This window comes from Dysidea avara, chromosome 9 (assembly GCF_963678975.1).
Source record: "Dysidea avara chromosome 9, odDysAvar1.4, whole genome shotgun sequence".
In the NCBI taxonomy this organism is placed as follows: Eukaryota; Metazoa; Porifera; class Demospongiae; order Dictyoceratida; family Dysideidae; genus Dysidea; species Dysidea avara.
This window is the reverse complement of record NC_089280.1, coordinates 32,924,951-32,952,243: the sequence shown is the minus strand read 5'-3', so window position 1 is coordinate 32,952,243 and position 27,293 is coordinate 32,924,951. Positions and strand designations below refer to the sequence as shown.

The window sequence follows — 27,293 nt, the reverse complement described above, 5'->3', positions numbered from 1 at the left end:
AGTCACCCTAATAGAGCATTCGGCTAATTTATTTACTCCATTATAGAATTTTATTACATCACAAGTTATTCTGTAGGGAGTTCAGCTGCAAACAGTTAATCTTATAGACAGTTCAGCAAGAAGACAGTCACCATGTGGAGAGTTAAGCAAATATATTACTATAGAGATTCAGAACATTACAAGTCACACTGAAGAAAGTTCAGCTATAAACAAGTCATGCACTGTGTAGAGAATTCAGCTACAATTAAGTCACTCTCTAGAGAATTCAGTTACACAGAATTCAGCTACACACAAGTCACTGTGGAGAGAGTTCAGCTACAAACAAATTACCCTTTAGAGTGATCAGCTACAAACAAAACATTTTGCAGGGTGTTCAGGTGCAACAAATCAACCTTTAGAGCGATCAGCAATGAACAAATCAACACAAATCTACCTGTAGAGAGATCAGCTAGAAACAAATCACCCTGAAGAGAGTTCAGCTACAAAAAATCACCCTGTAGAGACATCAGCTAGAAACTAGACACAATGTAAGGAGTTCAGCTACTAGCAATCACCCTGTAGAGAGTTCAGCTAAAACAAATCAACCTGCAGAGAGATCAGCTACAAACAAATCACCTTATAGAGAGTTCAGCTACAAACAGATTACCTGTAGAGAGATCAGCTACAAACAAATCATCTTATAGAGAGTTCAGCTACAAACAGATTACCTGTAGAGAGATCGGCTACAAACAAATCAACCTGCAGAGAGATCAGCTACGCACAAATCAACTTGTAGAGAGATCAGCTACAAACAAATCACCCTGTAGAGAGATCAGCTAGAAACTACACACAATGTAAGGAGTTCAGCTACAAACAAATCACCCTGAAGAGAGGTCAGCTACAAAAAATCACCCTGTAGAGAGATCAGCTAGAAACAAATCACCCTGAAGAGAGGTCAGCTACAAAAAAATCACCCTGTAGAGAGATCAGCTACAAACAAATTGCCCTGTAGAGAGATCAGCTACAAGCAAAACACCCTGTAGAGAGTTCAGCAACAAAGAAACCACCATGTAGAGAGTTCAGCTACAAACAAATTACCCTGTAGAGAGATCGGCTACAAACAATTCAGCCTGTAGAGAGTTCAGCTAAAACAAATCAACCTGCAGAGAGATCAACTACAAACAAATCACCTTATAGAGAGTTCAGCTACAAACAAATTACCCTATAGAGAGATCGGCTACAAACAAATCAACCTGCAGAGAGATCAGCTACACACAAATCAACTTGTAGAGAGATCAACTACAAACAAATCACCCTGTAGAGAGATCAGCTAGAAACTACACACAATGTAAGGAGTTCAGCTACAAATAAATCACCCTGAAGAGAGTTCAGCTAAAACAAATCAACCTGCAGAGAGATCAGCTACAAACAAATCACCTTTTATACAGTTCAGCTACAAATAAATTACCTTGTAGAGAGATTGGCTACGAACAAATCAACCTGCAGAGAGATCAGCTACACACAATTCAACTTGTAGAGAGATCAGCTACAAACAAATCACCCTGTAGAGAGATCAGCTAGAAACTAGACACAATGTAAGGAGTTCAGCTACAAGCAAATCACCGTGTAGAGAGTTCAGCTACAAACAAACCAACCTGTAGAGCGATCAGCTAGAAACAAATCACGCTGAAGAGAGGTCAGCTACAAAAAATCACCCTGTAGAGATATCAGCTAGAAACAAATCACCCTGAAGAGAGGTCAGCTACAAACAAAACACTTTGCAGAGAATTCAGCTACAAACAAATCAGCTTGTAGAGAGATCAGTTACACACAAATCAACCTGTAGAGAGATAAGCTAAAAACAAATCACCCTGTGGAGAGTAGCTACAAGCAAAACAGCCTGTAGAGAGTTCAGCAACAAAGAAACCACCATGTAGAGAGTTCAGCTGCAAACAAATCACCTTATAGAGAGTTCAGCTACAAACAAATCACGCTGTAGAGAGATCAGCTAGAAACTAGACACAATGTAAGGAGTTCAGCTACAAGCAAATCACCCTTTAGTGAGTTCAGCTACAAACAAATCAACCTGCAGTGAGATCACCTACAAAAAAGCACCTTGTACAGAGTTCAGCTACAAACAAATTACCCTGTAGAGAGATCGGCTACAAACAAATCAACCAGTAGAAAGATCAGCTACACACAAATCAACTTGTAGAGAGATCAGCTACAAACAAATCACCCTGTAGAGAGATCAGCTAGAAACTAGACACAATGTAAGGAGTTCAGCTACACAAGTAAATCACCCTTTAGTGAGTTCAGCTACAAACAAATCAACCTGCAGTGAGATCACCTACAAAAAAGCACCTTGTACAGAGTTCAGCTACAAACAAATTACCCTGTAGAGAGATCGGCTACAAACAAATCAACCAGTAGAAAGATCAGCTACACACAAATCAACTTGTAGAGAGATCAGCTACAAACAAATCACCCTGTAGAGAGATCAGCTAGAAACTAAACACAATGTAAGGAGTTCAGCTACACAAGTAAATCACCCTGTAGAGAGTTCAGCTAAAACAAATCAACCTGCAGAGAGATCAGCTACAAATAAATCACTATACAGACAGTTCAGCTACAAACAAATTACCTTGTAGAGAGATCGGCTGCAAATTAATCAACCTGCAGATATATCAGCTACAAACAAATCACCCTGTAGAGAGATCAGCTAGAAACTAGATACAATGCAAGGAGTTCAGCTACAAGCAAAATCACCCTTTAGTGAGTTCAGCTACAAACAAATCAACCTGCAGTGAGATCACCCACAAAAACGCACTTGTACAGAGTTCAGTTACAAACAAATCACCCTGTAGAGAGATCAGGTAGAAGAATTCACCTTGTAGAGAGTTCAGCAACAAAGAAACCACCATGTAGAGAGTTCAGTTGCAAACAAATCACCCAGTAGAAAGATCAGCTAGAAGAAGTTACCTTGTAGAGAGTTCAGTTACAACGAAACCATCATATAGAGAGTTCAGCTACAAAGAAATTACCCCGTAGAGAGTTCAGCTAGAAGAAGTCACCTTGTAAAGAGTTCAGCTACAAAGAAACCATCATGTACAGAGTTCAGCTACAAAGAAACCACCTGCACAGAATTCAACTACAAACAAATTACCCTGTATAGAGATCAGCTAGAAGTTACCTTGTAGATAGTTCAGCTACAACAATTCACCCTGTAGAAAGATCAGCTAGAAGAAGTCACCTTGTAGAGTGTTCAGTTACAAAGAAACCATCATGTAGAGAGTTCAGCTGCAAACAAATCACTCTGTAGAGAGTTCAGCTACAAAGAAACCGCCATGTAGAGAGTTCAACCTCATACAAACCACCTTGTAGAGAATTCAACTACAACAAATCACTCTGTAGAAAACAAGTTACCTTGTAGAGAGTTCAGCTACAAAGAAACCATCATGTAGGGAGTTCAGCTACAAAGAAACCACCATGTAGAGAGTTTAGCTGCAAACAAATCACCTGTAGAGAGTTCAGTTAGAAACAAATCACCCCGTAGAGAGATCAGCTGGACGAAGTCACCTTGTAGAGAGTTCAGCTACAAAGAAACCATCATGTAGAGAGTTCAGCTGCAAACAAATCACCCTACAGAGAGTTCAGCTACAAAAAAATCACCCTGTAGAGAGTTCAGCTAGACGAAGTCACCTTATAGAGAGTTCAGCTACAAAGAAACCATCATGTAGAGAGTTCGGCTACAAAGACACCACCATGTAGAGAGTTTAGCTGCAAACAAATCACCTGTAGAGAGTTCAGCTAGAAACAAAATACCCTGTAGAGAGACCAGCTAGAAGAGGTTACCTTGTAGAGAGTTCAGCTATAAAGAAACCATCCTGTATATAGTTCAGCTACATTTCAAGTCACCCAGTAGAGAGATCAGCTGCAAAAAATATCCTGTGGGGAATAATGGGCATGTAATAAATATATGTATATAATTTGTATAATTACTAATAAAATCAAAAATAATTGAAGTACTAAAATTCTTCTTTAAGTTCTTTTCTTCTTCCTGTAGTAAAGAAAAAAACACATGGGTTAAAAAAGCCCCAAAGCCATCCATAGGCCGGCTTTGCAGTATACAAATACAAAAAGAAGTGATATCTAATCAAAAACAGCCAAGCTGTAAAAAAAGGTGCGGCCCCCAAAGAGGCCATGGTGAAAAAAGATGTGAAATCCAAGGTGGCGGCCAAGAAATGGCTGTGATGGTAGGTTAATGGTTACATTTTAATGACGACAATTCAGGTGAATTTTTTGCCGCTTGGTCTTGGCACCAAATTCACCTGAATTGTTGTTATTAAAATGTAACCATTAACCTACCATCACAGCCATTTCTTGGCCGCCACCTTGGATTTCACATCTTTTTTCACCATGGCCTCTTTGGGGGCCGCACCTTTTTTTACAGCTTGGCTGTTTTTGATTAGATATTCATTACATATAGAAAATACATAGTGATTCAGTGGTGGATTGTATACAATCAATGTAGCCGGTTGGAAGTACAGGGATTTTTTTTTTTAATTTATTTTTTAAAATTTATTTATTTATTTTTGTTGAAGAGGAGAACTGATCCGAAAATTAAAATGAGGGGCCTTGCCAACTACTGGAACACCCACCACTTCCTTAATATTCTTTACTGACCAACATTTTGTCCTTCAGTGAACCAACTCACTGGCATCTGTACTACACAGAAATAATTAAAAATAAATAAATAAATAATCAGGGCCATGTCAGTGCCGGCCAACTACTGGAGCACTTAGTATTATTTACTAACCAACATTTCCCTCTCAGTGAACCAACTCACTGGCACCTGTACTACACAGAAATAAAAGAGCAATGCCAGTGCCAGCCAGCCAACTACTAGAACACGCATAGCACTTGCTTAATATTCATTGCTAACCAACATTTTTTCTCCTCAGTGAGCCAACTCACTGGCACCTGTACTACACACTATTTAATGCTATGAAGGCACACACAGGGTGCTGCAAAGGTGTATGTGACCATCACAATGCAAACCCCAGGGGCCCCCGAGACCAAGGAGTGTTAACTCACCAATGGACCCTTTGGGCACCTAAGGTAAAGTGGTAATTGCTACAGCACAAATGATTCCTGGGTACACCCATTAATACACCTGCTGGTCAGCTAGACTTATACTGTCAAAAACATATGTAGTTTGATCAATTGTACTGCACATAGTAAATTCCGGCAGTTTATTTTATGATGGTGTTCAGTATTACACCACCACAATACAGTGGACACTACGTTGATTGCTAGTAAGTTTTATATTGCTAAGGATACCCGTGTCCCCTAATTCCAGTTGTCAACCTGGGTGGGAAAACAATTACATCCAATATCAGTGTGACTGCTCTATTGAAATCAGTGCTTGTCATGCAATATTAACTTCGCTCACCCAGCCCAATCAATATTTGTGTATTAACCACAACAGGCACATCCAGCTTAATACCCTGTACCTAAACTAAATGACGTGATTTTTGCATCCGTCCACGCCCCCACTCGAGCCGTTTCGGCGAAGCATGCGTAGACAAAATCGTTTATGGTAATTATTGTCGAAGATTACCTTATTTAATGCCTAGTACACAACTCAAGACAAATAAATCTACCCTCTGCATGCCTACACTGAGTATCCCCAAACGCGCGGGACGTTCCGCGTGGAGGTTTCGTGGCTTTTACAGCTGAGAAGAATAACACATTGGTTTGCTGGCATACATACAAGTTGCGCACAGCAATGCATGGAAAGAACTCACCGGACAGGCATTAAGGTAATTGATTAATCCACCGTCTGAATAATGAATTATTTTATCGCCCACCGGCCACGTGTCTCGCCACTTAGGCTCCTGCCAACAACGCCGGTAGTGGCACAACTTCCAAACCGAACTCTCCAGTACGCCCGCGACTTCCCCACATCACTGGTCCTTTCAGCATCCTCAATGAGACTGACTTTTTGTTCCACCTGCTTACACATTTGAAGTGACCCATACACGCGGTATTTTTCCTGCGCATGCGTTCGTAGTGTTTTCAATTAATACCTACTGTTCCATACTACATCCAGCATTGTGATGCAGGTGTGCTACGTATACCTATCTAATGCTGGCTAGCTGCAATGTGTTCCTATCCTACACTGCCGAAATAAACACAAATTACCTCCCTCCATTAACTTTGTTTAACAAGTTAAACTTCATTTACATATTAGACATATAATAAAGTAACTATAATATAAGGCTCAAACAATTAGCCGGGAATATTCAGATTAATATCCATTTGCTTTGTAACCAAATAATAAAATTAACAAACGATTAATCGTACGTGGTCATTTATATGGTGACACGTGATTAGCTGTCAGTAATTAACGAAGCGGAGGGTGATGCTAATGAAAGTGACAAAAGGAAAGGACTATGGCAATAAAGTGAAGAGTAGTAATAGAATTAGGCAGCTACCAATTGGTGAAGATGTACTAATTCCACGGTGAATCGCTGTAAGCGCAAGAGTTCATACGGATTTGTGGCTTACTCCAGGTATTTCTACTTTGTTACAATCACTTTCTATCACAGTATTGCTGTGATAATCCTTTCAGAAAGGGCATCGTGGCATCTCTTTCTTAGTAAAGTTATTTATACAAAGCCACAAAGCTGTTCGTGGTTATTTGTAGGCTTCTTGGTAGTGGTCACCTTAATTAATGAATTGCAATGAAACCGTACACTGATTATTTGACTAATTTCATCAGAGCTGAGCGAATATTCGAATACAGTAAACCACTATTCATTTGAGCCTTACTATAATAATATTACATATTATATCAAGATATACGGTAGTGTGTCGTGCGGCTCAAGAAGCCGGCGCGCCACACCGTGAGTATATTAACAAGAAGAAAGTAAACATGATTTTCACACCTTTGTAGCTCCGTGATCCCTTATCCGATTGCAACCAAGTTTGCTGCAGAAGTGCCCGCGTGGTAGACGAGTCTACATACATAATTTGAAGAAAATTCTCCCAAGCCATTTCCGAGATACAGACGATCAAAGTTTCGGTTTTTTTTCTTCGTTTTTTTTCTTCTTCTTTTCACACACTTTGCAAATTCGTCATAAAACACAAATCAGTGCTCCAAGAGGGCTGAAATTTGACACACTTAAAGAACTCAGTACAGCGGATTTCAGTACCAAGTTTGGTAGGAATGAACATTCACAGAGTTATGACCAATTATTCGCGTAAAATAAGGTTGAAAATCTGTCACGCCCACAGGGTAAACCCCTTGAAGGAATGAGCTGAAAATTGCTATGTAGATGGAGTAACTATCGTAGGAGTGCCTTTTCGTGGTTTGAAAAGAGTCCAGATAAAGGCCATGGAGATATGACACAAAACCCAACCTGTGTTACAATTATGCAATCGATTTTTATGAATAAAAAATTATTAGTTTTCACGCCTATCAGGCAAACCACTTAGAGCAATGAGCTGAAAATCGGTGTATAGCTGGAATAATCTTCATAGAAAGTCCTTGCGGTAGTACAGAAAAATTGGATTACAAACCACTGAGTTATGATTCGAAAGCCAACTACGTGTAGCATATGTGAGATTGAGATACTCTAATAGAACAGTCACCCTAATAGAGCATTCAACTACGTTTATAACTTACTCCATTATAGAATTATATTACATTGCATATTATTCTGTAGGGAGTTTAGATACAAACAACTAATCTTATCGGTAATTCAGCTACAAGCAAGTCACCCTGTAGAGAGTTTAGCTACAAATAAAGCTACAAACAGATCACCCCAGAAAGTTTAGCTAGAAACAATTCACCCTGTAGAGAGGTCAGCTAGAAGAAGTTACCTTGTAGAAAGTTCAGCTACAAAGAAACCACCATGTAGAGAGTTCAGCTGCAAACAAATCACCCTGTAGAGAGTTCAGCTATGAACAGATCACCCTGTAGAGAGTTCAGCTACAAAGAAGTCACCCTGTAGAGAGATCAGCTAGAAACAAGTCATCCTGTAGAGAGATCAGCTAGAAACAAGTCATCCTGTAGAGAGATCAGCTAGAAACAAGTAATCTTGTAGAGAGATCAGCTAGAAACAAGTCATCCTGTAGAGAGATCAGCTGAAAGAAGTTACCGTGTAGAGAGTTCAGATACAAAGAAAGTACCCTGTAGAGAGTTCAATCACCCAATAGAGAGTTCAGCTGGAAACAAGTTACCCTACAGAGAGAGAGATCAGCAACAAACAATCACCTATAGAAATATGTGCTAGTAACAGATCACCATGTAGAGAGTTCAGCCTGAAACAAGTCACCCTGAAAAGAGTTCAAACTACAAGCAATGAGAGCTTCAGCTACAGTTCCATTATGTAAGAAATCACCTTATTACATATGCGATATCATTCATTGCAAAAATACAAATATTTAATCAGACAAAAAGGTATATGCATAATTGCTTCTGGCTTTCGCTCCACAATTCCTGCAGTGAAGAAAAAAAAAGTTAAAAGGAAGCACCAAAGCCAGTTGATGGCCAGTTATGTGGTTTGCAATACAAAAAGAAGTGATATCTAGCCAAGCTGTAAAAAAAGAGTGCGGCCCCCAAAAAGGCCAAGATGAAAAATATGTGAAATCCAAGGTGGCAGCCAAGAAATGGCTGTGATGGTAGGTTAATGGCAAAACTTTTAACAACGACAATTCAAGTGAATTTGGTGCCGAATCCTAGTGAAACGCGGAGGAAGCAACGCAAATTCAGCTGAATTGTTGTTATTAAAATTTTTGCCATTAACCTACCATCACAGCCATTTCTTGGCCGCCACCTTGGATTTCACATCTTTTTTCACCCTGGCCTTTTTGGGGGTCACACTCTATTTTTACAGCTTGGCTGTTTTGGATTAGATTACTTTGTGTCCACAGCCTTAAGCTGTCATGTGTGAAACTACCACTTTATCACATGACATGATTGCGTTGTTGGACAATGTGCAAATCTTGGTTATAGGCAAGAAGCTGGTGAATAAGCTTCATTCTGTGAGCTTCATTACTTTGTTGTGGCTAGGCATTATTCAGTGGATTACTAACGAGATTACTAACTTCGTTACTTAAAGTAATAATATTACATAATATTAGACTAGTTACAGTAACTATATTACTTAAGTAACGCGTTACATTTGCAAGTAAAGTAACTTGAGTAATATTACCTGTTTCTACAGCATATCTTGTTATATTACTTTGTTACCACAAAAGTAATAATTAATATGTAACGCACTACCCCCAACACTACAAAAGGGTAACTTGTAATAATAGCAATCCTGTGAAACTCTCTACAGAGTGACTTGTAATATAGCTGAATTCTCTACTGGATGACTTGTAATGTAGCTGAACTCCATACTGGATGACTTGTTACATAGCTGAACTGTCTACAGAGAAATTTGCAATGTAACTAAACTTTCTACAGGGATACTTTTAATGTAGCTGAAGCCTATATTAAGTGACTTGTAATGTAGTATCTACAGAGTGACTTGTAGGTTAACAATCATCTAATTTTTTTAAACTATAAAAGGTTTGCATTATGGTAGTTTCTTCATGTACAGATCAATTTTCAAGTTAGTTTGTCAAGCAGTTTCCAAAATCATTGAAGATCATTGCACTGAAAATTTCATCTCTGCCAACCAGATGGTTAGGAAGGTCACAGCGCTTTCAAATTTGGTGTGTAGAATACTTATACATCCAACTTCATTACCGTCTTATGTGATAAGATCGGCTTCACTTGACTAGTAGAGCCTCTCGAACTAAAAATTCTCTCGACTCATCAGCAGAAAATCAGCCTTTGTGAAAATACAGGTAAATTTTTACTCACTTCTATGCATGGTTTGGTAGGCCAACAACACTTGAAATGACACTCAAAATCTGGGAGCTCTGGACGTCTTCTTTGACCCTCTAGGCGTGACAACCAAATCTTTTTTAGATTTTTGAAAAAAATCATGCATAATACCCTTGTTTTTTATTTTATCTGTATGAAAATTGGACTGAATTTTTTTCTGTGATATGTGACTGAATTTGACAAAACAAGGCTTCGACGCACAAAGCTTCGTTAGGAGATATGGCGATTTTAAGTAATCATTGTGTAATAACTTCCCAGTGCCTACAGCCGTGCAAACAAAATTTGTACCAATTGTTCATCTGTTCACTAGCTATCACTGAGTGGGTGTATACATTTCTGATACCCAAAATTAGCCCTGTTTTGGGAAGCTTTTATCGAGCGGGTAATAATATCACAGGTGGTAGTAATAGGGTGGGAGGGTGGGGGTGGTGGGTGGGCTTAATATAGGGGTATAAAATGAAGTAAGAAGACGATTGGAATCCAGAGGCCACGTTTGGGCTCTCCATGGCCCTCCATGGCCCTCAAATTACTCCAAATTGACTGAGAACACTATTGGCGAGCTCTCTGTGAAGTCCCAGCTCACTACACACCATTATCACAAAGCCATGGCCATTCAATGGCACCAATCTCCCACTCGTGGCTTTGACAGGGTCGGAAGAAAGCTGCTACAGAAACCAGACTTGCCAGTCCTGAAGGAAGTACACTGTGGAATATGATAGTGTATTAGGCCAGCAATCCATTTCTGGTAAAAACGTAAGTTTGATTTTGTGTGTGTAGAAGCCTTGTTATGTGAAATCCGGTCACATACGTTCATACTGCACTTCAAATTTGAATTACATTGACCAAAGAACACATGAGTTACTACAATTTTTCTAAAGTGTGTGAAAAGAAAAAGAATTAGAAGAAGATTGAGAGGAAAAATACAAAGAAAATAAGATGAACTTTGATTTGTATGCCAGGACGTTGTGTAGAAAGTACAGACAGTGCAGAGACAAGTGTGTATTTTACAGGAACCAAGAAAATTCCATTTTCATTTAAACGTAGGTCAACAGTGTCTGAAAGGAAATTAACCAAATATGATTTGGAAGCTCCCTTGGTGTAGGGAACTTCCGATTCCAAATTTATGTATGTCAAATCTTCCCAGCCATCACTGAGATAAGTAGCTTCTGACAATAGCTTGGTGTTACCTAGAAACTAAAATACAATCAGTGCTCATTTTTAGTAGCAACATCTCCCAATTACCAGAACAATTTAGCAAATTTATCTATACTGTTCTCACCATTTATCCTCACTATAGCTCTGTTAGACTCCACACTAATTCCCTCCTTGCTAGCCATACAATAATACATTCCCGCATCACGTGGAAGAGTTCTAGGAATAGTAAGTGTGTCACCGCTCCGTCCTGTAGATCTGGATGGAACATTACGACCATCACGATGCCATGAGTATGTCACATCATCAACAGATGCTGAACAAGTTAATGTGACATCTTTTAATGCTATAATAGTAATACTTGATGGGTGAGTGGTGATTTCTGCAAAGAATAAATATTTAATGCGGTCAACTAAAGTAGTGACTCACTCAAAACATCAACAGTAGCTACATATGACCGTGTGCTACCAGCTTCATTGGACACTACACACCTGTACTGTTTTGACACTTGTAAGTTACTCACAAGTCTCCTGTTATTACTATTACTAATAACACTCCATTGTCTTCCATTAATCTTCCTAGTCTGCCATCGATATTTAATTGATCCTCTACCAGTTCCCTCACAATTCAGAGTAACACTCATACTAACAGTTGTTTGATTGACAGGATGTGTTTTAATAGTGGGAGGACCTGTGGACACTTGTGTCATCATGACTTACCTGTTAGGACAATACTCACCATACACATTCACAGTAGCACTATCAGACACAACTGATCCAGCCTCATTGCTCACATTACACCTGTACATGTACTCTCCAATTTCCATTCTTCTTCTGGTGGTATAGGATGATGTTTCAGCATTGTTAATACATTTCCAACCACTACCAGAACTTCTTCTCTCCCAGGAATATACTAGTGTTCCTAGACCACTAGCTCTACACATGAGAGTGTCGTTTTTTCCCATTGGTACATCACCACCTGCTGGGTGATCTGTAATCACTGGAGGACCTGTGTTTAGAAAAAGCACACACCATGCTATTAATTTTAAGCTAATATCTTATTGCTTAAGCTATTAATTTTTAAGCTAATATGTTATTATGTTATTGTTTTTGTAATAAACGCAAAGTATTTAGTTAGTAGAATTGAATGTACCTTCATGATTTAGACCAAAACAGCTCAATTACATAAAAGTAATCCAACTTTTAAACAAAAGCTGTAAAGAGCAATAAAATTGGCCAAAGAGAGATTGCATACGGTACAGTATTACTCAATGTCACACTCGGTTGTCACCCATCACTTGCATCTCACATGCTCACACTTGACACTCAAAAGAAAGTTGTGAGTGTCGAGTGATACATGCTTTTGAGATGGAAACTTGTGAGCATTTTTATACTTGTCTTGCACTCACATTCTACACATATTTTCATACACGATGTCAAGTGAGTGTGAGTGAGAAATAGTCTAAGAATTAGCAGGTTGGTTTAGTACAATTATTTAGCCTACAATCTACTTTAGTAGTGATTGAAGAGAAGTATTAAGTGCAGCCAGGACTCCCAAAACAAGCAAGTCACCTGAACAACAAACTTACTGCACTCGAAGCCAGAATAATGATGTACTGTAGCTACTGCTATGCATACATACTAACACATGTTCTTTACAGGTTTTTGCAATTGACTTCGTCCCATTTGCAGTAGAGTTTGACACCTTTGCAGTAGAATTCGTCCTGTTCGCAATTGATTTCATCAGATTTGCTATTGATTTCATTTGCTATTGATTTCATTGCTTTTGCATTAGAATTTGTCGCATTTGCACAAGAATTCATCTGTAACAAGATTGGCAGCTGCTGTAAACATGAAAACAAGATGTAGCAGCTGCTCCATGATCTTGTTGAAGTACAACTGTTGTAAACAACTCTTTATAAAGCGATAATTTTTCTGCTATGACTTCTTCAGCAACATTTGCAACTGTTCTTCGCCATTGGCGATGGGTGTGGTCATTCGCGAACAAGCTAATTAACTTGACAGACTGGCTTTGCGTATAACCACCTTCAAATACTCTCTAGTGTCTCAAGTGATATTCTACATGGCAAAAATAATTCACTTTGTGATGAACAGCTGGTTTATTACAGTCAATGTAGTTATGATGAATTCTAGTGCAAATGCGACGAATTCTAATGCAAAAGCAATGAAATCAATTGCAAATGGGATGAATCCTACTGCAAAAGCAACAAAGTCTACTGCAAAAGGGATGAAGTCAATTGCAACGGTGACAAATTCAACTGCAAAAACCTGTAAAATGTTTATATGTATATAAAGTGAATGATGAGTTATAGCAGACTAACCATCATGTAGTGATGAATCACTCTTTGGCCTGGCCTAATTGAAGGGACATGTGATCTACCATACCATGAGGTGTAAATAATGGACATAGTCATAGTAATTAGGCACTATATTATACAGTGGAATGTGGAATTGTAAGCATAGGTACCAGCAATAGTGGGTGTGGTCACAAGTAGTGAAACAAGGGAATAGCTAAAAAGTAGTGAAACAAGAGAGCTTGTCTATACTTGCAGATATACTAATGGACATTTAATTCCTTTATTTTAGTCCATAATCATGACTGAATCTGCAGGTATAGACAACCTCTCTTGTTTCACTACTTTTAGCTGTTCCCTTGTCCCACTACTTTTTTCTCTTAGATCCCTAAAAATTCCTTTTTCATAATTATGAATACTGAAGCTGCACATACCACATCAAAAGATAGGCTGGTGCCAGGCATGCCATAAAATTGTGACCGGATCTGCAAAAAAAGGGACATAATCGCACAAGCCTAAATTTACAGTATAAAGCATTGAATACATTGGGTGAAATACTTGTGTATTATTGAAAAAATTCTGGAAATTTTTTAAACCCCTCTTTCTTAGTGAAGGAAGGGACTAACAATAACAACCTGGATATCATCGTATTCGCCTGCTCAAGAGGAGTTAGAAAATCTTTGTTTCGTTGCAGTAGCCCCAATGATACGTAAGTTATGAGCATTTGTTTACGTCATGTCGAAGCGATTGTACACAATCAATTTTTCTTCACGAATTTCGCCTTTGTATGCAGTGAAGAAGGGCGAGTAAAGGGAAAACGTACCTGGTAACTGATTCTCCAGTTCATGGCAGACACAATGGTGGAAAGTTTAGCTCTGTACCACAATCCGTTGGTAAGTTACAACTGTTTTTGTAAGTTCTTGTAATTTATTTTCCCTATACTTGCTGTACACATCAATTTTTCTGTTGATGCTACTTTGTAGGGCTGTAACTCCCAAAATTATTGGCATATGAAGTTGAAACTTTGCCAGTGGGTACACTTGGCTAAGTAGATTATAAATATTTAATAAACAGGAATTCGAAAAATATGCGATTATGTCCTGTTTTCGCAGATCCGGTCACAATTGATTTTACTTCTCAACGTGGGCCCCAACAATCAATTGCTGAAAAGTGAACTGGCCATTACACTTCATTTCAGGTATGCTTTGCCCGATTGAATTAAGTCCGTTATGCTCCAAAATTTGCCTATTAATCTTTTTGGAGTTTTCCCAATTTTCTACCTATTATGCTTGCTTTTATGCTTTTCAGAATGCATTATGCTTTTATTTTGTGTGTTTTTCTTTGTGTAGAGAATTTCTTCATAATTATGATAAAATGTGAATGGAGAAGTGCCATTTCAACTGCAACATGTTAATAATAGCAATACCTTGAAAAGTTAATGTGCTCCAGAGTTAGTAGGCATACTGGAGTGGCATATCTATAGTCCCTCAGAAGCTATAGACATTATATTATAGTACTGCATGTAGTTTTGTATGTAAAAATTATTATGCATGATTTCTGATCGATCTTCTGAGTTGTAGCAATTAGATAACAATTGCTCAGTATAATGTGTAGCGCACCACACCAAGAACATAATAGTATCCTGGGGATAAACACTCTCATTCTCTCTATCACATGCGATGACTGTTCTATTAGAGTGTTTGACTGCTCTATTAGAGATCTCGATCTTTTTGAAATATTTTCCTGGTTTGATATAACCTCAGCCTCACTGCAGACCTGTAGAGACTTACCTATTTTCAATGTCCACACATTTACTAGCTATCTGACTGAACACTAACTTTATCATCACAGCTTCCATTGTAGATATTGTGTTTTAGTAATCATAATCATCATATCACATTATTTATATTTCAAAATCAGATGGCGTGACACGTTACATAATGCCAAATTCAATGATTGAAGCTCACCTAACTGCTTTGCTATACCTTGGTATTAGCTGGCATGTGACTGCATGTGCCTGATAAAACTCAAACCCACAATGAAAAGCATTCATTCTATTAAGTACAAACTTGTAGCAAGTGTGCATTGTTTCTACTTGTTGTGAGGAATCATTTCACCAGGTTAGCTCTTGACTTTGAGACTGTTATAGCAGAAGTTACACTTATTGCTGCAGAAATTTTCCCCATGATGTTCCATTATGTCAGCACTATGCTTTATGCTTTTCAAGGCCTATTATACCTAAAATTATACTGGCAAAACTGACGCAAGCCTATTTCCAGTGTTATAAACAAAGAATGGTATGAGCAATGTCTTTAATGCAAATATGATGTGCTTTGGAGAAGGGACCATGGAGCTATGCACACACAAAAAGACAGTTTTTCTTTCTTCCTGTCAATATACTCACAGTGTGGCACACCAGCTTTCTTGGCTGTACAACACACTACTGTGTGTCTTGATTGCAGCAGTATGTTGATAGCAACAATCCAGATTCAGAGAAAAATAAAATATTTACCAACCCAACTGGGCATGTGTGACAAAAAAGAAGTTCCCAACTTCCTCAGCACTTATTTTGGACTTTGGGAAAGTAACTTAGCATGGATACAAGTCGAGTTGAAAGCTTGTCATAAGCTCAGGGGTTTAAAACAGTGAGTATCTTGTGAATTGTAGTGAGGATTGCATAATCATTTCTACGTGTAAATAGCTAACAGTAGCACATAATATTTATTTTTGAGATGTGTGCTTTTTATATTCTTGGCCACATGATTCACTACTGTGAGTCTTGGTTGTCCCTTTAAAGACTGTTCAATGTAGTGAGATCGCTCTTCCTCCGTGAAACCCAAAATGTGTACTTTGATGGTTGCTTGTTTTCGGAGGGACACAGAGGCATGTGGACGAGATGACACCACTAATCCACAGAGAGGTAGAATGTTACGATTTATAATCTCACCAATTAAGCTGTTTTGTGGCTTGAGTACAAGGAATTCGGAGGAATGAAAGCAATTCCCTGACTCCAAATTCCACCTTACCCAAGTATCCATTGTCTTAAAACAAAAGAGCCCATACATGTTTGGCCACAAAAAATAGAGGTGAATATTTATCCAGCAAAGGTAGTCGAGACCCCATACATTTACCAAACTACCCCCACAATCAATAGATCGTGGGAGGCGAAGAATGCTCATGGGAATGGTGGCTATTGATACATTCACTCCAAACAGGTGAGCGACCAACATTAAATGAAGTTTAAATCCTTTAAACATAGTTAATGGTGGGAGCAGAATGCCAAGTCTCCTCCTGTCAGCAGTAGGATGGCACTAATAAGAAATAGCGCTTTAATAAGAATATTGACACATGCGCAGTTGTCACACGAGGCCAGCTGAGCAGCCGCTAGTGAGTGTTACCCTTAAACCCCTCCCACCACTGGTCTTATGCACTGTATGTTGTGCTAATTTTATTTACAATGTTTATTTGTGTAGCTGGTGCCAACGACCGGCATGGCCGATTATAGTCACATCTTGTGCAGTAAGACCTTGCGTGTGCAGAATATATGCATACAAGGCCGACTAAACTCACTCGCCATAATTGCATATATATTGCGTGTATGTGTACCTAGCAGCAGCTCCCAAAGCACAACCAGACAACACATTTGAGGCACCAAATAAATGTCTTATTGCTCAAATTTTTCATCACTGTAGACAGAGCTCCACATGTATCAAACCAGATGAGCCACAGGCTGACTATATAGGCGCAACTGCCACCCAAGTGTGGCACTATTACCACTGTCCGGTTCACAAGGGCTTGTCAGCTGCTTTCATTCAAAGCTAATGCTAGCACCTTGCTCCGAGGGTGGGAGACGCACACTGCTAACCCTAGCAACTGCCGTCCCCCCTTACACTGGGAGCACCAACACGCTGCTGTTTTAATGGCAAGTGTTGGCTCCAGTACGGCCAGATAGTTGCACCTACATTCTGACACACCGTTGTCAAGTGTAGACATGCGACTCCTTCTGTACCAACTCCAGAAACAGAGCACCATTAGCTCTGGCTGCAACGTAGCATCTCCATTCCTGCTAGTAGGAATGTGACAGTATTGGGGTCTCACCTAGGATGACTGCCTTATATATATATATATATATTATAGGCTATGCCCAAGGTGGAGGCTTGAGTACAAGGAATTCGGAGGAATGAAAGCAATTCCCTGACTCCAAATTCCGCCTTACCCAAGTATCCATTGTCTTAAAACAAAAGAGCCCATACATGTTTGGCCACAAAAAATAGAGATGAATATTTATCCAGCAAAGGTAGTCGAGACCCCATACATTTACCAAACTACCCCCACAATCAATAGATCGTGGGAGGCGAAGAATGCTCATGGGAATGGTGGCTATTGATACATTCACTCCAAACAGGTGAGCGACCAACATTAACACACAACTAGAGTCCACAGCGTTTACAAACCTTAAAGATATCGTCTTCTCTAAAATGTTATGCAAATTTACACTCCTGTGTTTAAACCATCATAACTTGGTAAAGGAGCGTCAGAATCAATAAAACGTGGACACCATTTTATTCTTAGTGATGTCAGCATTCCGAAACTCTTAATTCCAAGTCTGTGTGACCTTCCATATATGAGTTATTGATCGATCAATATCAATAGCCACTATAGTGGCTTATGCGGATGTTGTGCATGAAAGTTTTATGAGGCTTTAAGGGTTAAGCTGAGAGTTTATAGCACTAGCAGCAGCTTCAAGGGTGGATCCACTACAAATAAGGATGGTGTCATCAGCGCTTCGGTAATCTGACAAGGAAGACTATTCACATAAATTAAAAGCAGCAAGGGACCAAGTGCACTCCCTTGAGGAATACCAGCTTTCATGGATTACCAAGAAGAAATCCTAGTGTTACATTTGACCCTGTGAGCTCTGTTACTTAAATAGCTTTTAGACCACGGTTGATGGGGATCAAGAGCATTGATCTGTTCTAGGAAGGTGCCAAGCTGGACTGGTACAATTTTCTCTAATATCTTAGCAAGCACAGACACAACAGAGATTGGTCTGAAGTTGCCAGGAGTGTCTAAAGCTGTACCTTTCTGAACTGGTATAATATGTGAGCATTTCCAGTCTGAAGGTACAATTCCTCTCTGCAATGAACAGCTAAATAAAGTAGTTAGTGGAGCAGCTATCACATCAGCTATCTCTTTCAGGAATTTGGCAGACAAGCCATCTGGACCTATGGACTTCCTAATATCTAGAAAGTTCAAATGAGATAAGACCAAAGAATCAGAAATCTCAGCAAGGTGAATGGATTAGAATCACATGAAGTTGCAGATATTGCAAAAATGGCAGCAGACTGATATAATGAAGTGACTGCTATGGTTTTGAAAGTGTTTGTTAAGAGAGTTCAAATTAAGTGAGTCACTTGATGCATGCTTTTTGGTCTTACTTCTACCAAAGATATTATTAACACATGACCACATATATGAAGCTTTCTGCGGACAGTTCTTACTCTGCAGCACAGATGACTGCAAATAATCTATCTTGGCTTGTCATATCATGACTTTGAGCTCATTTTTTCCCTTCTAAACTGTTCCTTGTCAACAGGATTTCTCAGCCTTCCGCTTAGCAATGCTTTTATGTTTGATTTTATTTGCAATAGCATCCGAAAACCATGGAGTAGGTTGCTTAGATTTCTTATATACTGCTATTAGATGCAGCCTGTCCAACTTAATGGTGCTGCTAACTGCAGGTGGATGCAGTGTGTGCAGCTTACTGATGCTACTAACTGCTATTGGGTTCAGTGTGTCAACTTACCTTGCATGTGATAACTGCTACTGGATGTAGCGTGACCAGCTTATATCTGCTATTCGGATGTAGCATGTCTAGCAGACATCTGCTAACAAGTTCGGGTTTATTGGATGTAGTGCGTCCATCTGGTGTACATGAATATTGTCTATTGGATGCAGTGTGTCCAACATACACACTCCCTAACCATCTTTGGATGTGGTATGTCCAACTTAGGGGCCACCATCTGGTTGTTGGGTACAAGTTACAATTCTCATGTGTGCCCATCTGCCACTGGTGGCCAGCCTTTTGTCACCTGGCCTACAACCTAGTCATACTCTACTGCATTGTGCAACAAACAACAGCAAGGCATCACTCAAGGCCAGGCAAACTTAAACAAATGAAAATAGTTTTTTGTTAAACCCCTCTCCTTCAATAAGGATGTTGCACAGTAAGGCATCCCAACAACATGCCTTATGAGTGTCATCACTTTTGCAGGCTCCCTGTTAAGATTCCAGCTGCCTTCCCTTCCAGTGAACCCATCTTTGGCACAGTCACATTCCCTGTGGTACCCTCCAGCCACTTCATTGGAGTCCTTTGCCAATAACCTTCCATCAACATCATCATCGACATCCATGATAGTGGCAGATGGGATCTCGCTGATCCCCACAAAATTGATTGAAAAGATATGGTAATGGGAGTTTATTGACCTATCCAAACTCATTTCAGATGAACCCTCCACACCTGAATCCTCATTGGTGCTGATAAATGGACAGTTGGTGATGATTGAACACCCAGTCCCCATGCTCACCATGGCAAGCACACAATTTCATATACAGTGTCATGGATGGAGGCTTTCTCCAAGTACCTAGCTGTACTAGTGTCAACCGAAGCCACATAAAGAGAGGAAGTGGCAGGCCTGGTAGCTCACATGCACCAGATGGTAAGGTTATCACAGGCCAGAGGCTTCAAGTGACTGAAATATTATACTGAATTTCAAGAACGGGCTGCAGAAAAATACGTCAGGCAGTGGGGGGACATAAACATGTAAATTTATGGCACGTGTCTACCACAGGCCTGGAGGGCTCATCCTTTTCAGGGGGTTCTAAAACAGATCAAGGCAGCCGCCCACGGAAGAATCCAGAGGCTTGCAAGAGATGGAACAATGGCAAGTGTTTCAAACCTTGCATATGTGTTCTGTTTGTAATGGGTCACACAAAAATAATAAACTGCCCCAAACTCAAGAGAAGGTGACTTATCCTCCTATGGGATCATCCGGTTAAGGAATGATTACTGGATCACAGATCTTATTTTACAAACTAGTTAGGTGATATACATATAATTAAGCATATATGTAAATCATAATATTACAAAAAATTGTTTAAAAGGGGTAAGAAAGGCTTGGAGTGTTCAAGGGTTCAGCATGAGGGGGTCTGATATTCCACCCCTGGGTATGCAACTCTGTCAGACCTCTTCCATTCTCCTGTAGGTCCTTCACTGATGGCTTATACCAAGGGCTTGGTACAAGATGACAGGTACTTACTCTACTCCTCAATGCCTACAAATCTGTGAAGAATGTCTCTCATCTGATCATTTCTAAGGAGGTGTGTTCACCACTGAGAGGGGCAGCCTGGATGGATGAATTGGCAGACTATCCAGACAAGTGCTCCACAGAGTACATCCTACAGGGCATTCAGAGTGGATTCCAGATTGGTTATGATAGGCATCACTATCTCATGCCAGCCACCCCCAACCTTACGATAGACAATCCACAGGCAGTTACAAAGTATCTGAGCAAGGAGGTAGCTCTGGGAAAGATGTGGAAGGTTCATGTAAGCAAGTGTCTGCACACAAGCCCATTGGGAATGATACCAATAAAGAACAAACCAGGGAAGTGGCAACTAATAGTAGAACTGTCAAGGGAAGTATTAATGGGGGTATTAGTACTGAGTTATCGTCACTTTCCTACACATCAGTTGACCACCTTGCAGCGTTGATAGTCTCAGCAGGTAAAGGTTCCTCCATGGTGAAGGCGATATAAAGGAAGCTTACAGGATGGTTCCAGTGCACCCAGATGACCAACACCTTCTCAGCATGCATTGAGAGGGTTCTTGTACATGAATAAGGTTCTTCTCTTTGGTCTCCACGTGGCCCCAATTTTTTTTTCAGCTGTGGCCAATGCCCTCCAGTGGATACTCCACCACAAGGGAATTCACTTGGGTCTTTATTACTTGGATGACTTTATCCTAGTTACACATGAATACCAGGCTGCAGTGTCTTAAAAGGACACCCCAGTAAGTGTGTTCTCAAGATTGGAGGTCCCCCTAGAGGAGTTCAAACTCGAGGGTCCTTCCACATACCTAACATTTTTAGGTATAGAAGTGGACACTGTTGCACTTCAGCTACGCCTTCCAAGGGAAAACTAAGTAAGCTAAAGTACCAGCTACTGTAAAAAGGGCCATCTGCCACCGGTCAGTCCCCAAAGCAGAATTAGAAAGCCTGACCAGACTGCTGCAGTTTGCAACAAAGATATCAGATCAGGCAGGCCATTTCTAAGGAGGTTGTATGATCTCCAGGCAGTAGGGAGCCAACCAGACCACCTTGCAAGGTTCAGCCTCCCTACCCAAGTAGATGTCTTTCGGTGGTTCATATTTGTAGAGCAGTGGAATGGTATCTCATTGTTATCGGACCTTGTCCTTCAGGAACCAAACATCAAAATCCACTCAGATGCTTCTGGCTCATGGGGCTGTGGGGCATACTCCCAGTCTAACTGGTTTCAACTGCAGTGGACCTCTGGGCTAACCCCTCCTCCCCCTCTCAATCGCAGTGAAGAAGTTGATTCCGGTAGTCATAGCAGCAGCTACAGTTTGCCACAACTAGGGTGGTCAAATAGTAGAGTTCACGGTAGACAATGCAGCAGTAGTGGCAGTACTAAATGCCACCTTCAGTAGTGACTGCTATTTAATGCACCTTATCAGGCTTCTAGTGTTTTTCGCGGCAAAATGTTAACTTTTGGTTTGTAGCATCACACATTCAAGGGATCAAGAATGTGGCTGCAGATGCACTGTCAAGGAATTACCTGTCTGTTTTTTCGTTCAGGTGCTTCAAGCAGACTGCCAACCCACGCAAGTACCTCCTCCACTAGTATCTCCTATCACAGGACATCACCTGGACCTGCAAGAGTTAGATAAGACAGTTCAATATTATTTTACTGCAGGTTTAGTCCCTTCCTCACACAAAACATACCGAGCAGCTGAACACCGTTACTTAGAATTCTGCAGCAGCTTTGCCCTGACTCCCTTGCCTACTTCAGAGAAGTTGCTGTGTTACTTTCAGCCTGTTTAGTTCAACAGGGCTTGGCACACACAACTATAAAGACATACATGTCAGGGGTGAGACAACTGCAGATAGCTCATGGGGGAAGTTACCCTAACATTGAAAAAATACCCCGTCTACATCAGATCCTAAGAGGAATTAAGATAGAATGTGGAAAACAGGGAAATCCTTCTTGTTCCCTACTCTCTATCACCCCAGGAATTTTGAGAAAGTTAAGAATGGTCTGGGTTGGCAAAGACTCCTCATTCAAATTGACAATGCTTTGGGAAATCTGGCTGACTACATTTTTCTCCTTTTGCCATTCTGGAGAAGTCACAGTGGAGACAGAGGGACAGTATGATCCTAACACCAACCTTTCCTTTACTGATGTGGCTACTGATAACCCCTCAGATCCTACAGTGATATTCCTTAATATCAAGCTCTCCAAAATGGATCAGGGCAGAGTACGCTGTCAAGTAGTATTGGGAAAAACTAATGATGACCTGTGCCCAGTTACAACTCTATTAGAGTACCTGGCTAGGCGTCGGGGTTACCCAGGAACTCTCTTTCAATGGCAAGATGGGACTCCCTTATCTAAAGCCAAGTTAGTGGAAGCAGTCCAGCAAGGTTTACCTGTACCCAATCTCCCAGCTCAGTAGTACACAGGTCATAACTTTAGAATTGGAGCCGCAACATCTGCTGCTATGGTGGGATAACAGGATTCAGCCATTCAGATGCTGGGTCGTTGGAAGAGTGACTGCTATCAGCTCTACATAAGATCAAGTCCACAGCACCTGGCCTCTCTCTCCTCATCTTTGTCAAGAAGCACAATCTAACCCTTAGGTCATTCATTACTTCTTGTACTCCCAATTTATGCAACACTGCTCATGTTACTTATTAAACCTTTATAGTTAGCTTATTGTTATGAAAAACAATGTATTGCTTATGTGGGATATTATATGGGCTTCAAGTGCTGGCCTGAAAGTGCTTCTCCATGTAAAAATAACATTAAGGCAGCTTTAATAGGTTGTTAAGGCATTAGGTTTGTCTTTCCCAAAATGTAACCTGGTATGTGAAGGGACTCACAGAGCTTAAAGCTAAACAAAAATAAAACACTTACCAGACTACAACTAGGCTACAGCACAATGGCTCACACACTCAATTTCTTACTTTAGATATCCTTGACAGTCCCCATGTTCCAGTCGGTAACAACCTCCACTGACCAAAGCCGTAACAAGTTAAATTCCATATAACTTAGTTACAGTTACACTTTATAGGTAACAAAGTATTTAGTTACTAGTTACTATAATAATAAGTTAAACTTATTTTTTAACTTTTGTAACATGATTGTTTTTCCCAGAGCAAGGGAAGAAGAGCACTATATGTACAATTTCTGAAAATAACAATTCTGTAGCCATTTCAGCTCAGTTTCAACTGTTACATCTGTTACTTAAGCTAAATCATGAAGAACAGTACAGAGAAAGTGTTTGTTTAATGTGGCTGTAGCACAAAAACTGAAGTGCTTTTAAAACATAATTACCTATGAACGTAATTATTGTAACTAGTTACTATTGTAGCTTAAGATTCATAACTTAGCTACAAAGTTTATGTAACTTAGTTACAAAGTAACTAGTTACCCCCAACTCTGCATACTGAACACCCAAATCCTTAACCAATAAGCTGGAGCTATCACAGCCGTTCACCTCACTACCTTATAAATGAAAATTTCAGCTAAAGTCTACTCAATAGTAAAAGTTCATAATTTCATAGATCTACCAATAGAAAACCTAGAACATTCTTGCTGTGTTCTATCAGAAATCCCAGAAAAAAGTGTGCACTATTAGAGTATTATAAAAGTAATCAAATAAACTCTGTAAAACAGTACTATTGCAACTTCTCTAGTATTTCATCAAATCAAAGCCAATATTATAACCATTTTGGTCCAGATCTGTGGGATAGTACACTACTAGTAAGACCGACTCACACCAATCGTTGTTATCATAACCATCTTATGTGCTATGCCAATAAAACTTGTGATAACAGGCTGTAAATTGTATTCTAGCATAAAAGGTGAATTTGTTTTGTTAAAATTTGAGCAACTGCAACATATTATCACATCGTCTATGAAAAATCAAGGTACTCTAATACAACAGTCACTGCAAAATCCTAATAGACAAATAGTACAATCATGTATACAGTGGATCCTCACTAATCCGAACAGCTCTGTTCTCAAGTTGACAAAAGTCTGTTCAGATTAGTGAATTTGTTTGGATTAGTGAACCCATTGATTATATACAGAACCTAATTCAATTACTCTAATAGAACATACATTTGTTTGCAAATACTCTAATAAAACAGTCATTTGTACTGTTCGGATTATCGAGCGTTCGGATTACTGGAGTTCGGATTAGTGAGGATCTACTGTACCTAACTTGGAAGGAATTAACTTCATTATAAAACACCAATGCAAATAAATATAGGCACTTTAATACAAGCAATTGGCTTTGGTATTGGATCAGTAGGTATTTTTCTGTATCTTATATCATCTCCATTATATCTGTAGATAAGAAAAACAATAGTTTGTGTAAAAACAAACCTGAAAGCCAGTTTATTTTATGGTTGGCTTTAGGGAATATATTTAAAAGAAGTAAAAATGGCCAAGCTGTATAAAAGGGTGCGGCCTTCAGAATTTTCTATTGTCAATATCATTGCAGCCATTTCCTGGCCACAATTTTTGATTTCACAACTTTTTTCACCCAGGCTTTTTGAAGGCTGCACCCTTTTAATACAGTTTGCCTGTTTTTTGTTTGGATATGTATGTATATACATACACATAGAACTAACCAATTGCTATGATAGTTATGGTCTCTTGATTTTGAGTACCACCACATTTGTATGTTCCAGTTACAAATGTTGAAAACACAAGGTCTCGATCTATATTGCGAGGAGCACCAACAGTCTTAGTACAAGGTACAGGCATGTCATCATCATCACCACAGGATGATATGCGCGGCTCAGAAGGTCCATCAGAGGTAAACCATATTACTTCATACATGAAGTCTCTATCACATCTTAAACAGTGTACAACACCACCAGTATTGTTTGGTGTATACAGTGTAGTATTATTATTAAATGTCTTGTTGTCCACCACAAACTCGACAAGATCACTACACTGTGCATTGACCACCACACCAAAAGCTAAAATATTGAAAGACAAGTAAAGTTAAAAGATATAACACACAATTAGAAAGGTGGAAAAGGATATTTATATTGGTATTAAAAATTGATTTTGATTTTAAATATCTTGATAAATCATCTATTTGACTTTTATTACTAAAAAGGACATTTGGCTATAGTGGATAACCTTATACATTATCTACAGATACTAAAGTTTTATTACCCAATCTAAAAAATAATCTCATCATTGTATATTGCACTGTGTATATTATTAGACCACAATTAGGCTATGCTTGTCCTGGACTACTATGGAGAATATTACTATGTAGAGTAACAGTCTGACAGGGCTTATTTTTTAGCACATGATTACAAACATTGTGCTGATGGGGATCTGCAATAGACCTGAAAATTTCTGGCAAGAAATCTGAGCAAAATGTTCTTTCGAAAATTGCATCATTTTGTAATAATTAACAATTACACGAAAAAAATTGGAATTTTCAACTAGAGTAGGGACCATAGCACATCGATAAAAAGTACTGAAACAAGTTGGAGTAGTCCATGATATTAAATCACTGTAAAACAATAAGAAGTGTTATATCCCTACTGTGCACAAGATACGATAATGGAAATGCACAGTAGGGATATAACACTTCTTATTGTTTTACTGTGATTTAATATCATGGACTACTCCAACTTGTTTCAGTACTTTTTATCGATGTGCTATGGTCCCTACTCTAGTAGAAAATTCCTAATTTTTTTTGTGTACTTGTTTGTTAACTTTTTTTTGTAAATAATTATATTATGACTGGTGAACCCACGCATACCGCATCTGAAAAGGCACCGCGCACCCCAGCTATATCAATTATTGTATGAAAAGTGAAGTATCCATTACGCTTCGTTGTCAGCTATGTTCAACCCGTTACACAGCATTTCGAATTAAGAACTGTTCGAAAAGCAACTCTACAATCCACGCATACCAAAAGAAAGAAATCGTGCTGCGCACCCCAATCATATTAATTATCGTCTGTTATTGTTTGTTTGTTTTTTTACAGTGACCAGCACTGAAAAGTGAAGTATCTATTACGCTTCACTGTCAGCTATGTTCAACCCGTTACACAGCAGTATGAATCAAGAACTGCTTGAAAAGCACCTCTGCATATCAAAATAGCCACGATGAAAAATATGGACAATTTCCGTTTCGAAGGGAAGCCATCACGTGCTGGCACAAATCGACACCTTTCCCTGTCAGCAAAGATGAATGGGACACAAAGGAGGACACTGGTAAGTCCATGAAGAATGCACTGTACGTACTGCGGCATGCCAAAAGGCACCTGTCGGGCTGAAGCGACGTTGAACAGTGAAAAAATCAAGCCCGTAATCTTAGCCATTTACGCTTGTCTGAAGGCATCGGTCAGTCAATCAGTCAGTCAGTAGAAAATTCTGTTAAATAAAAAAAATTTTAAAGTCCATAGCAATTTGTTGAAAGCGTTTCGGGTTGATCTGAAAGCTTGTTTGGGCTTAGTTTTACCTAACCAATACTGCCTCATTGTAATATACATTAATGACCTACCTATCTCTATATCCTCCAAGATTTGTTTGCATGCTGATGATGTAATAATTTACAGAGCTATCCTTTCAAGTGAAAATGCTTCAATATTGCAAGAAGACTTAAA

General features: G+C 39.4%; 2 protein-coding genes across 2 annotated transcripts in view; one reads left to right on the top strand and one right to left on the bottom strand.

Annotated features, from left to right (window-relative positions):
• Positions 1-27,293, top strand: part of LOC136267080 (uncharacterized) — a 341,703-nt gene that overhangs the window by 187,428 nt on the left and 126,982 nt on the right. The window lies entirely within an intron of this gene.
• Positions 11,125-27,293, bottom strand: part of LOC136266489 (neuroglian-like) — a 38,508-nt gene continuing 22,339 nt past the window's right edge. Inside the window, exons 2-5 of the mRNA XM_066061503.1 lie at positions 25,288-25,641; positions 11,777-12,046; positions 11,468-11,728; positions 11,125-11,420 (exon numbers count right to left, since the gene is read on the bottom strand). Of these exons, the coding sequence (XP_065917575.1) occupies positions 11,125-11,420; positions 11,468-11,728; positions 11,777-12,046; positions 25,288-25,641 (1,181 nt within the window). The remainder of the gene's footprint in view (positions 11,421-11,467; positions 11,729-11,776; positions 12,047-25,287; positions 25,642-27,293) is intronic.